Source organism: Lynx canadensis, chromosome B1, assembly GCF_007474595.2.
Source record: "Lynx canadensis isolate LIC74 chromosome B1, mLynCan4.pri.v2, whole genome shotgun sequence".
Taxonomy (NCBI): domain Eukaryota; kingdom Metazoa; phylum Chordata; class Mammalia; order Carnivora; family Felidae; genus Lynx; species Lynx canadensis.
In genome coordinates, this window is record NC_044306.2 from 31,030,699 (window position 1) to 31,044,318 (window position 13,620).

Consider the following 13,620-nt stretch of genomic DNA (forward strand, 5'->3'; position numbering starts at 1 on the left):
TGATCTGGAAGACCCAGTCCCCTTTTCTGAAAGGAAACATGCTGGTTGGGGCTTTGCCAACTGGTGAGAGAAGCCTTTTGTAGAGCTTTGACTTGAGCAGCCTGGACTCTTCCAGAGTAAAATCCCTAATTCTGCAGAGCCACACTTGGCCAGCCAGAAGGGTCTCATAAAGAGTGTCTCCCGATTGGGGTGCCTGGGTGGTGGCTCAGTTGGTTAAGCGTCCGACTCTCATTTTTGGCTCAGGCCATGATCTCCCAGTTCATGGAATCGAGCCCCGCATCGGGCTCTGTGCTGACCTTGTGGAGCCTGTTTGGGATTCCCTCTCCTTGGGATTCACTGACCTTCTCCCCATGCTTGGAACATGCGGGGTGCTTTTCTGCCTCAGGGCCTTTGCATCAACTCTTCCCTCTGCCTAGAACACTCAGCTGTTTCTCATCCTTTAGAACAAAACTTAAATTTCACCTCCATCAGGCCTGCCCTGAGCATCAGATCTAAAGAATCCCTCTCTCTCTGCCCCTCCCCCCTCACGCTTTCTCTCTCAAAATAAATAAATTAACTTTTTAAAAAACGTGTCTCCCACTTGCAGAACTGTGAGGTATGAGAGAATGCCTCCCCAGGTGACCTCTTTTCTCGCCTGGGCTGGAAGAAACAGTGGTTCTTGACAACAGAAACCGGAGACTAATGTACCCCAGTCCCTGGGGAAAGGGAAAAGGGCCAGCACTGCCCTCTGCACTGGGCAGTCCCCGTAGCGCCCCAGGTTTCTTCTGTTCCGTGCTGTGTGCATCTTTCCCCTACTCACTGCACCCTGCCACACTTCCAGCCTTCCTCTGCTTGACTGCTATCCCAGCTTCCTCCCAGAAAGTTCAGAAAAGACTCAACATATTAACTCTCTGAGAGGAGCAACCCTATCATTTCCCTAACACGCGCAAGCCCAGAGCTCAGTTAAATGGAAAAGAGCAGGTCCTTCTAAAGAGGTGTTGAACTAACATCGTCTTGCCCCATTTGTAAGCTTAATGTTGTCATCAGGATGAACGGGCTCAGTGAGGTACACCGGCCAGCGGTACAGCTGGTTCTCAGTAGCTGGGAGCCAGGCTTAGCCAACTTTTGTGTCCCCGAGACCACAATGAGAAGCCAATGGAAGCTGAATCCTCTTTTCTCAGGAAGATGAGTCTCTGTACATACACAGACTTGTATTTCACTTCATGGGAGTCCTATCCATGAATCTTAAGTTGAGAGCCTGGGGTTCCAGCTCATGGTTCATCTGGCCAGCATTGTTAGATATTCTGACCGTCATTCTAGGTGGATAACCTAAAGACGCCTGTCTGGCTGAGGACTGCTCAAAGGTGGTCCCTGGATGAACCTCAGGAGGGCTCAGGCATGTCACTGTGACAGCCAAGCTGGGAGCCCAACCCAGAGACATCTGGTAGATTCTGGGATGATAAGAAACTTGGGCCTGTGCTTACCCTCTGATTCCTATAGCTTTTCGCTGGGATTTTGTTCAACGGGGCAGAGTTTGCTTCTTGGTAAGAAGATGCCAACCGACCTGGCCTGAATGTTGCTTGGACCGGGACTTCCTGGTCTGGGGAGCTGGCCGCCTCTTCGTAGGACAGCTCGGATCTCTCCTCTGTTCATTGGATGCATACCAGTCACATTAGACTGGTACCACACTCACAGAGAGACCACTGGTTGGACGGGGAGAAACAATGAGGGTCATTTTCTCCCATGGTCACATAACATTAGCTGCTTCTTTTGGAGTCCACAGTTTTTTTAATTGGAGTCATCTAAACCCCAAGTTTCAGAATGTGATACCCTGCAGATGGGCCGTTCCAAGATCATCGCCCACTGTGCTTTTTTCCAGTGTCTGAACAGTACTTTACGGGTTTTTAAATGCTGTCATTATTGATGGTGCTGCTCTCCTCCCCTTTGCGTCTCATTATCTCTGAAAGACCTGTCGTCATCCTATGACAACAGCTGGACCTAATGGCCATTAACACGTCCGTGCCATGGTGGGGTTGCTAAATGGCACACAACGCCAGGAGCAGAAATGGGTGAAGCAGAGCAGAATCTGGGTCTGCGCCTGGTGGGACCACAAATGAGCCAGGTGATTTTGTGGGAACCATTCCTCTCCTCGGCCTTACCGTCTTCATCTGTTAAGGAAGGAAGGCAGTGGTGGCTAGGCTCTATGTTTCTGCCAGTCTCTGCATTCTGGCATTCCGTGACTCCAGCTAATTAGGGCTTATCATAACCCAGAGTCTCCCAAAGTTGTCATTAAGGTAAATGTCAAGTTTTCAGGTGGGTGAAATGAAGCATGGAAGCTGGGAGGTAAGAACTGAGAAGACTGACTCATAGCTTTCTGCTTCCATACCAAGTCACCCTGATTCTGAGAGAGTTGAACTGCAGAGGAAGCTTCTAATTACCAGTGCTGGGTTGGAATTTGAGAACTCCATTTGTATCCTCACCGCCTTTTAGAGTGAGCTGCGCTGGCAGAAAACTCATTAAGGAGACCAACACTGGCAGAAAAACTGGTTTTCTCTTGTGTTGGGGGCATTGAGAGAAAACACCTAAAATGTGACTAGAAGTGGCCAAGACTTAATGTCCATGGCTCCCAGTGTCCCCTATCATAAGCCTACAGATGAAGCCTGGATCAGAAATGAAAGGTCACGTGTTCCCAATGGAGAGGACACTGAGTGACGAGTCATAAATGGTGTCATTTGAAATCATCAGCTTCAATTTCCCCTTGAAATCCAGAGGCCTTGACAGTGGAGGTGAGGATTCTGAATACTCACTTCAAGGGTGCAGATGTTAATGGTGCTTGGGGATGAACTCATCTGATCAAGTTTCAGTTGACCAAGATGTTTGGATAGTCCCCAAAAGAAAGGAGTCAGAAATTCTGTAGCAGGACCAAATGGTGGAAGGGAACTCAGTGGAATGGTGAAAGAGTCCCTAGGGACTCGAGGCTTTTCCAAAGCTCAAGACTTTACCCAGGCGGGTGCACAAGCAAGGGATGACCTGACCTGAAGGGGGAGGAGTTCAGAGAAGTAAGCTGGAAGCAGTTTGCTCCCTTCGAAGCGGAGTCTGAACAGGGAGTGCTGAGGAACACAAGAAACCAATGGAGACAAGAGACATAGAAGCCCCTATGCTCACGTGGGTAACTCAAAACTCTGGCTCTTCCTAGGAAGCCCGATGAGAAAAACTACAGTGTTAGATACCAGATGATGCAGCAAGGAGAAAACGATAGTGAAACCCTATTACAGAGAAAACCAGAGGGTTGAACAGAAGCTGGGCAGAAAAAGGGAAAGAAAAAAGAGCAGCAGAAGAAGGAAAGCACCAGCAAGAAGAGAAATACAGGGCTACAGCTGTCAAGCAGAGAAGAAAGCCAGGCCACGTCCAGAAGCAGAATCATGGAGAGGACAGGGGTCGGCCATTCAATCAGTAGTAACTGGGAGGAGGCCTTCGAGATGCAAGCACTGTGCTGGGTTCTAGAGCTCCCCGAGCGAGCAATCCTGATACAGCACAGGTTCAGATGGGGCTTATGGTCTAGTCAGAGGTACCCAGGTCAGAGGCGCCCAGATCAGAGATGTCAGTCCCCCAACCGGTGGGTTCGGCCCTGGTGCCCCACGCCATGGTGGGTGGAAAGCAGGGGGTAGCACGATCCAGGAGCCTTCCCATCCTAAAAAGCATCGTCATCATCAAGAAGAAAGGGATCTGAGAAGAAATGGAAGCTGGGGATAGAAATAGTGGGGATTGCCAAGAAGACAGTGCCTGAGTGGGAAGGTTTGGACAGAGAAGGATGGCTGGATGAAGGGACCCCACTCGGGACCAGGCAGCAGCAACTGTTTTCCAAGCCGGATCCCAGCACAATCTGCCCTTCCTAGGGGAGGAAAAATGAACGGCAAAAAGAGATTGAAGGATGTGAATAAGGAGGGAAACACCCCATGCTGGCTTTTCTCACCTTTTTGGAAAGTTCCTGAAGGAAGTGCAGTTGTGAGTACCTCTCCTAATTTCCGCCAGCAGCTGCTGAAAGAGAATCACCCCCAAGGGAGGATGAACATCGCCAGCAGGAGAAGTGGATCCCACGACCTGCTCCTGTAGGATTGTCAGATTGGGAATGGGCAGATAGACTAGGTTTAGATACATCCAGGTGCTGTCACACACTTAATGGAATAAATTAAAAGGGGTCATTTATGGAAAGGCCTCTTGTCCAGAAAAATCTCCCAATCAGTCTGAAAAGCCAACGTCTAGAGACTTACTTAAATTACCCAAGACAATATGTCCAGAACATTAAAGCTGGAGACCATCTGACATTCCAATCTTGGTGTAAATGCATTTTAACCACCTCCCTGTCTCACCCTATACCCTAGCTGCAGGGAGGAGATGGTGTTTTGAGCACATAAAAGGGGAGACCAGTATTTACCTCTTAAATTGTGGACACAGCAGGAAGGCCAGTATAGAGAAAGCCCAAGCGCTCAGCTCTGGGTCCACCAGGCCTGGAGTTCAAGGAGGTTCAAGGGACAGAAGAGATTTATTGAGATTTATGAATGCAAAACTGGGCTCTGTGAGCATAGTGACCTTGAAGGGATTGTGGGAAATTCCAGGGTTCCCAAATCCCTTTATTAGCATTCACATTCACAATTCATATATTTTTTTCTTTGTTATTGACGTTTTTCAAATAAGAGAAATACACTCCCCTGCCTACCTGATTTACAGAATGGTGAGATCCCCAGACAAGGTGTGCCCTGTTCGTACATCCTCATTAAGCCCAGGCCAAGACATGTCTTTGTGAAGAGTGTTCACTTAATCATGTCACTGGCACTGTTAGAAAGAAATAGTGGACAATCTATAGGCATCATAATGTTAAGATGATTTTTTTTTCTAGAACTGACCGTATTCACACAAAACCACCAGTTATGTTGGCAATGGCCACTTTCTCCACCCCTCAAATGAAGCTTGAAAACACATCTCTCCAATTTAGCTTCCCCCAACTGTACACTTCACTCCCCATACACCATCTTCTTTCCCAAGAGACGTGTTATTCCAGTATATTTTGAGATCCCATAAGGGAACATAGGTCCTAAAGTTTTAGAGGTAATAAATGCTCCCATAACCACCGTCCCATTTTGTCTTCTTCGGTTCTGCAATATTTAAGTTCACTTTTTGCTTGTAGTTGTGAGATCCGCTGCTAAATTTCAAGACAACGTTTGCCAGAGTGGATTTTCAGTGCATCCAGTAGTCTGTCATGACTCTGATGGGTCTGTCAAGCAGAGAGAAAAAGAGACAGGAAATCAAGATCTTAGGCTGAAGCAAAAGAAAAAAAAGGTTGTGCAGAGAATGAAGAATACCGTGAGTCCTTTACCCATCCCTACGTTAGTGATTATCCATGAAGCTTGCAACAACCTCTTCGATCATTATTTTTTAAATTTGAAAATTGACAAATTAAACAAGATAACCCCTAAGACTGTTCTTGCGTTAAGTCTCCATGGCTTTGTCACTGTGCTACCAAGAGCTACGTGACCATTACTGTATAAGATGTAAAGAGGTCTGCAACTTGGTTCCTCCCGTGTAAATTAATGGATAAGACTTGAACAGGTAAAGAGGATGGGAAGGAGCATTTGAGACATCGGGTCCCAACTTAAGAGGACAAAAAATGGGCAACAGTTGCAGGAAAGCAGTGCATGCGGTTAGAGTAAATATATTAATGGCAGAAAGCTAGCTTACGTGGAGTACTTTGGAAGACCCTGAAGGTCAAGTGGCTGACAAGCATTTGGCAGCCATTACAGCATGTCGAGCAGGGAGGCCTCAAAAGGCAGCATCAAAAATAATCGGCATCATTTCAGCGTGGTAGAAAACCACTGGCCAAAAGTTGGCAAAGCCAGTATTTTGTGCATGCTGGATTCTCATTAAAACATACAACTCCCGGGGCGCCAGGGTGGCGCAGTCGGTTAAGCGTCCGACTTCAGCCAGGTCACGATCTCGCGGTCCGTGAGTTCGAGCCCCGCGTCGGGCTCTGGGCTGATGGCTCAGAGCCTGGAGCCTGTTTCCGATTCTGTGTCTCCCTCTCTCTCTGCCCCTCCCCCGTTCATGCTCTGTCTCTCTCTGTCCCAAAAAAAAAAAAAAAAAAAAAAAAAACGTTGAAAAAAAAAAAAAAAACATACAACTCCCCTGCTCAGGAGAGAAGAGATTCGCAATTATTTAGGCTGTGTCTATATAACACCCCTTCGAGGAACAAAGGGCATATTTAGGTATCCCCATTTCGATATGGATTATTTTAATGGATTCCAACTTGTTTTTAAATTCAGTCAAAACAACTTGCATGTGCCGACTCAGCCTAAATTTCGTCGTCTTGTTATTTAAAGTTGCGTCGCCACCATCACGTGATGTTTCATCATGGAGAACTGGTGCATACCCACCCGATGGGTCGGTTCCCTTAATACGTATTGCACACGTGAACCAGGTGAGAAGGGTCTCCTCTCCGAGGATACTACGAAAGGGCTACATTCAGAGGGGCTAGCCGGTCAAATGAGAAACCCAAGTGCATTTGGAATCATTTGAAACATTTTAGAGATACGAAAGTATGTGTGTGCTTTTATTTGCTTGTTTCCCTAGCCAGTTGGTCTGTTGGCTTGCAAATAATGTGTATGAATCTGTGTGTTTTCTTCTAGGGTCTTTCTTCCCTGATTTCAAGCCCTCAGAAACAGTTTTTAAAATAGCGTTTTGGCTCGGATACCTAAACAGCTGCATCAACCCTATTATATACCCATGCTCCAGTCAAGAGTTTAAAAAGGCCTTTCAGAATGTCTTGAGAATCCAGTGTCTCCGCAGAAAGCAATCTTCCAAACACGCCCTGAGCTATACCCTGCACCCACCCAGCCATGCCCTGGAGGGCCAACACAAGGACCTGGTGCGCATTCCAGTGGGATCGGGAGAGACCTTCTATAAGATCTCCAAGACGGATGGGGTCTGTGAGTGGAAATTTTTCTCTTCGATGCCCCGTGAATCTGCCAGGATTACAGTGTCCAAAGACCAATCAGCCTGCACCACAGCCCGGGTGAGAAGTAAAAGCTTTTTGCAGGTGTGCTGCTGTATGGGGCCCTCGACCCCCAGCCATGGAGAGAACCACCAAGTTCCAACCATTAAGATCCACACCATCTCCCTCAGTGAAAATGGGGAGGAAGTCTAGAGGACAGGAAAGGTCAGAAGGAAGGCAGGGGGCGGGGGATGATCTTAGGCACCCACCCCACTTCCTACTCAGAAGGCCAGTTCACTCTTCCTGGATGACAAGACGGGACCATCAGACCAGGGACCATGTGGGAACGGGGTGGGGGAGGAGACCTTGGGCAGTGGGTAAGGCTCAGGGAAGAAGGGGGATGTCACACGACCATCCAGCTCTAAATGACGATAAACAGCATTTCCTTGAGGCTAATGCTCTCGCGGTCATCCTCTGAGGCCGCTTTCCACGTCTGGCCCTTGCAACGAAAACCACCATGGGAAACAGAATGTCATACACAATCCAAAAGACTATAAATATAAGGTTATGATTTCATCACGAATATTTTGAGCACACACTCTAAGTTTGGAGCTATTTCTTGATGGAGTGAGGGGGATTTTATTCTCAGGCTAAACTTACTGACAGCCACGTTGGATATTTACAAGGAGAGGGCCTGGAGAGGAAGAGCCTTAAGATGGAGGCCAACATCCAGGCACATTCTTTCGAGAGCGCGTTTTAAACTCCACCATTTCTGATCCATCCAGTTGCTTAACTTGGGTGGAACGTGGCAGTGAGGTTTACCTTTTGCAGCAGTTTGACTGGATGCTGCCCCCTGATTCCCTAAAGATGAGGGGGAGGGGGCACTCATTTTGCCTCGGAATTAATGGAGGCACATCCTCTATGCTCGGGTCTAGATAGTTGGGGGAAAAAAAGGTGGCTTTTCCTGATAGGAGACAGTAGAGGTGAGGGCCCGTTTTTTCAACTTACTGCTACAGAAAAAATTCCAGTAGCCAATGCCAAGATCAAATCGAGGAAGGCTTCTTGTGAAACCTACTTAAAGATCAAGAGGTTGGGGTGGAGTGGGTGCTGATTTCATGCTAAGAGGCTGCATACTTACTGCACAGCCTTTTTGATGTGGCTTGGAAAGGCTTTTCTTGGCAAATGGCTTACTTTTTCCAGAACTCCGTTATGAAAATTCAGAGCTTGCAGTACTTTGAAAGGCACATCCTGACTTCCGTTTTTTCTCAGCTGCTTCGCTACCGCATAATGAATGAGGTTCAAGGTCCTGAATGCACATGCAGCCTGGTGGAATGAGCCTTATGATCCAGGGATACCCTTCCCGAACTTTGAAAGATACACACGCTTAGCTTGAGAGGAGACTGACTGGTCACCAGAAAATCATCTAAAGGAGGAATTTGCAAATAGTTTTTGACAGAGGCCCTTTGCTTCTGGTAAAAGATCCAGGAACCTGTTCACTTCATCTATCCCCACTTTCTACAGGGATGTGGGGAACTTGCTTTATGTGTTCCAAATTTTGGTAAACCTTCATGACTCTGAATGTTACTAAAGATGAAGATAATTACGATATGCAAAAATTAAAATATTTTTCACGTGCCACAGTAAGAATTTAAAATAAGACTTACGTTTTTAGAATAATTCTGGACTAGAATCACTGGTCTAAAAACTACTGGTCGACCATTTCTGTGGCCTCTTCCCCCCATTTGAGTAATTTCCTCTTAAGAATTCCCAAGCAGATTGCAGCCCTTGTTTAACTTTCACAGCAAAGGTAGGAGCTTGTGATCTTTTCTTCTTCCCTCGCAGCACAATGATAATTTCTTCAAGTGCGCCTTGAAGGCTAATACCTTTGCGCACTGCCATGGGGCGGGGTGGGGGGGGATGTTTGCATGTGGATTTGAGTTTGTGGCTGGTTGTGCCGGGACATAAAATAATTTGCCTTTTCAACCCTTTCTGGAGAATGTCCTCTTGCTGACCAGACACACACACTATGTATGCCTTGTGCTTATAACTTTGATTCTGGCATTAGATATTGGCTGGATTTTTAGACTCTGGGCTTGTCTGCATGTCCCATAACAGCTCTACCAGATGTGGGTGTCCTATTATGGATGTAAGCATCAAGAAAGGACTTGAACATACAAAACTTCTCTTCTGCCTTGATAGGAAAGATAAGTTTCATTGTTGACGAGAGTTTCGTCTAGGATCTGAATTTTAAAAACCACTTTTCCCAGGCTCCCTTTTACAGGAACAGCATCCCCGGGAAAAGAATGGTAAATGTTTTGTTTCCGTAAAATATGGCTCTCTTAAACACATTTCCAGACAAATTTAAATTTTAGATTTTATTTGGGGAGGGAGGGGATGGGGAGGAGCAGAGAGACAGGAGAGAGAGAATCCCAAGCAGGCTCTGCACAGCCCCCACAGGGTTCGATCTCATGACCGTGAGATCGTGACCTGAGCCCACATCAAGAGTTGAATGCTTAACTGACTGAGTCACCCAGGTGCCCCTAAATGTTGGATTTTAGAAAGCTAAGGATCACCAGAAAGCCAGCATTAATGCCATTTCTAGTCAGAACAAGCAGCTAGAAAATCTTTCGGTCATCAGATAAAAGCCATGACAATTGTATTCATGTGAAACTATCCATAAATAAATTATCTGCTACACTCTTCACCAACCACACTCCCTCCAGGGAGGCAAACTTTAACATTTATTTCCTTTCCCATAACATGATATTAAGTATAAACATGCCAATTTTACAAGAAATCGATAATGTCACCCAAGACTTAGTCAAAGTGGGATAAACAATACTTGAGTTATTTTTTACTCATCCACAAAAATCTCTGTACCTTTGAGCATGCCAAAAACTCTCCAAAATTGTCACAGTTAAACAAATGATTGTCATATTTATACTCACATGTTTACTGCTTCTATTTGTAGTTTGAAGACTTTACCCAGAGTAACAGTGGTCAAAATGTTTTCTCAAATGTGTTATAAAAAGCAGTTGCTTTGAGACTCTCTGAACATCACAAAGAATCAACTTGACGTAATGGGATGGGCAAAATTTGAGTTGCTTCTGCAGTTCAAATTGCGTGCCTTAAGAAAGACCTTGGATGTCTGTACTCAGACATTTCCCCAAGTTACTGCAAGGATTTCAGGAGAGCACTTTGCTTGTCACAGTTTTCTTCCTCTTGCCTCACTTGTGTCTCATCCAAGACCACTCTGCTGTCATCATTTTGTGTATGCTAACGCTTCCCAAAATATTGAGGCTTTGAACTCTCACTACCTACCTGGGATCATCCATCCATGGTGGACAGCGATGTTTGGGTAAATAAATATATTCTTAAGGCTTTTTTGTTAGGTTCTTTGGTGCGCCGGGCATTGGCAGGGCGTCTTGTACCCCATTAGCTCTAAATCTCATATCAATTTCACGTTTCTATTTTAGAGATAAAAATCTGAGCGTTAAGAGTGATTAAAGATTTGCTGTAGGCCAGTGAGGAACCATGATTCAGTCCTGGAGCTGCCTATGACGCTAAAGTCTTACCTGTTTCTCCCAGTGCCTCTGCCCCCTAATTAGTAGGGGCGAATGCTCCCCAGTTTAGATTGGATATGCTGAGGATACGAAACTACACCCAAATGTTTTAATGTCTTGTCTCTTTGGGATTTGCCTTCCATTTAACCTCAGTAAATGTGTTGCCAAACTCCACCCCAGCCAAATCCCCCAAACAGATCATAATTAGAGGATCTCGTGTGTACAATTCTACCTTTCAGACTGCAACAATTTTTAGGGGATAATGACACGGTAAGTTATTCAGGCCTGGAAAGAAAGACAAATTATATCAAACTGGGAGAAGAAGGGCATATAAGAGAATGCAGAAAAGGCTTCATTGGCCCAGAATGGCAAAACACGGTTGTGGGTATGAAACACATTGTGTAGTAAGTTGATGTTCTTGACTACCAGCCACAGTTAATTGGCACACCTTCAGGAAGTAGATCTCTTTTCAAAACAGACCAAAAACAGATACAACATTACTCTCACCTGTATTCCAACATCATTTTGGGTTGTGTTTTTTGTTTTGTTTTGTTTTGTTTTGTTTGAGTCGAAGAGAGAGAAGAGAAGGAATTATAGCTATGTCTCCAGGAATTACACGGAGCCCAGAGAGCATATCAAGCATGTGGATTTCATATCAGTCCCTATAGGGAAATGGCTCAAAATGCTGATCCCCAGGTAGCCAGACACATAGGCAACCCTTGAAAATGAAGAATCAGGTGGCATCCGTGGCTATGGATTAGCTGGCATTCACCTGTTCTTGGATTTCCTTTTGCAAATGAAAGCTTTATGCCCTGAGTATCTCGGATTGCCTCACCCCCTCAAAGTGAACTGTCACACAGACCTTCTGACCCAGTAGGTCTCGTGGTCCCGGCCTGGGAACGAGAACATTTTCGGAACTATCTGCCGGGGCAGGTAATCATTCGCTCATTAATCGCAGCTACTTGATCACGGCCTGACAAACATTCTCATTTGCTTCTGGGGTTGGTTCTGCACAGGTCCCCTTGCCAAAAGAGATGCTGCCTCTGCGTATGAGTGCTTGTTGACTTAATTAAGGAAAGAGCTCTGCTCGTCAGCAAAAGGGAGAAGGGAGCCCAAGCACATGGAAGGTAACTCCGCCAGCAAAACTAGGGTGACCCAAAAGAAGGCAGTGGTGGCCAGTAGGAAGGCATCAGAGGTGTGCTCACCGTTGATCTGATTTCTTTTTATACTACTAGGACTTTTAACCATGAAACTGCCTGCACACAGCTCCGGTCCAGCCCGATTGGAACACACTGTTGGCACCTGCTCCTTGTCTACGTGCTGTGCTGGGGAGCAGGGCTGAGCCCAGGCTGCTGTGGGGTCCACCGTCTTCAAAAGGCAATGACAACAGTGGCCTCCTGGCCCTCCAAAGTCCCCGCAAGATGAATGAGTGGAGATGACTTTGGGGGCTGGGCTGGCAAAAAGCAAATTGGGATTTCGGCAGAGGACACCCAGCCCCTTGCCGTTGCCCCCATCTGCCTTGCTTCCCTCATGCCTCCCGAGACCCAGATGTCATGGGGGCTGAGGGTGGAACCCATCTGCCCTGTGCAGGAAAATGTCATTTCTTCTTTGCTGCTGCAATATGGATTCCTGAGTCTCCCGCCTAAAAGGAAAGCTATGGCGGTGGGCAGGGGGCAGTGTTGAGAAGGAAGGGAAGACCTACCCCGGGCATCGCTCAAAGCGGGATGCATGGTTTAGTAATATTTGCTACAACTGATAAGCAAGGAACTGCCCTGAAGCTGGTTGCTTCTCTGTTTCCCAAAACAAAATGATTATCTTTCCTTTCCGTGTCGCTCAGTCATTAATTACATCACTGTCCCTTGATATCATAGTCAACGTAGCCACCTCATAAGCTAGAAATGCTTAGTGTTAAACTATGAGAAGTAGAGACTTGATCAGATAAGAAGAAATCTAAGAGCAAATCCATACTGTGTTTGTAGGAAAAAAATAATGAAGGCACTGACCTGTTAAAAAGCCCAGGTACAGTAGGTGCATTCGGATGCAACAGAAAAGAAGCTAAAACAGAAAGTCCCAGTGTGAGCTTAGTATTTCCTTCCGTTTATGTAACGCTTTGTCCTTGTCCAGGTAATTTCGCCTATCTCGGGTCATTCCTGTGAAGGACAGAGAGAAGGAAGGGTGTGTTATCTTTACTGAACACATGGAGAAACAAGGGGGCATAGAGATTTAAGGATGCTTTGAATAGCCCCATATCCAACCTCTGACTCCTCTTTTCGTGATGCCCTCAGTATCCCCAAGGTCCACTGTGTTTCTTGGGACCGTGAATTTCATATGTCACTCATTTGTCTCTGATCCACATTTTCAGTTCCATTGTCACCTTCTCTGCTATTACATCCTTGCCAGCGGCTGGCCAGTGCAAGATTGTCCTAGGGGTTCAGTGCACATTTGTCTCTGTTTTCCTTATTGGCGAAAGGACAAGCAAATGTGATTCTGTTCTGTCTCCCTAGATAGGCAGGACCAGAGCCAAGGAAGTAAGCAGGGCAGGGGGCTCTTGGCTTCCTCAATAGGGTGACACTGTAAGGCAAAGCCAGCAGTGATTAACAACCTAAGGACCTCAGGAATGCAAAGATGGAAAAGGGACTTTCCGGAAGGCTCAGGTGAGCCTGAGGGTGGTTGTTAACAGTACCGTTTTGTCATTGTCGGCAAACTACCCTCTTCCTCCCCTGCACCGGGCACTGCATTTGGCACAAAAAAATACTTAAGAGGCACAGACAGTCCCCAGCTGGGTGTGTTCCAAGTTCATCTGTTGCAAAGTCAAGAATGCGTGTTGCCAAGAAGCATTGTTATAGATGGGGGAGGGGAGGGGTGTTCCCAAACCAACTAAAAAATAAAAAATCTATTTAATGTATACATGGGGCCGGCAAACTTTTCCTGTAAATGGCTAGATAGTAAATATTGGAGGCATTGTGGGCCATATGGTCTCTGTCACACATTTTTTTTTTTTTTTTTTTTTTTTGTTTTTTGCTTTTTTTTTTTTTTTTTTTTTTTTGGACGATCCTCTAAGAACATAGAATCCATCCTTAGTTCATAGGTCAT

General features: G+C 46.1%; 1 protein-coding gene across 3 annotated transcripts in view; it reads left to right on the top strand.

Annotated features, from left to right (window-relative positions):
• Positions 1 to 13,406, top strand: part of ADRA1A (adrenoceptor alpha 1A) — a 108,823-nt gene extending 95,417 nt beyond the window's left edge. Inside the window, exons 2-3 of one of the 3 annotated variants that reach the window (XM_030312340.2) lie at positions 6,660 to 7,045; positions 11,108 to 13,406. In XM_030312340.2, coding sequence (XP_030168200.1) covers positions 6,660 to 7,045; positions 11,108 to 11,227 — 506 coding nt within the window. In that variant the 3' untranslated portion in view covers positions 11,228 to 13,406. Of the gene's footprint in view, positions 1 to 6,659; positions 9,368 to 11,107 lie in introns of those variants that run through there. The other 2 variants (XM_030312337.1, XM_032592829.1) reach the window with 2 other exon arrangements.
• The last annotated feature ends 214 nt before the right edge of the window (positions 13,407 to 13,620 follow it).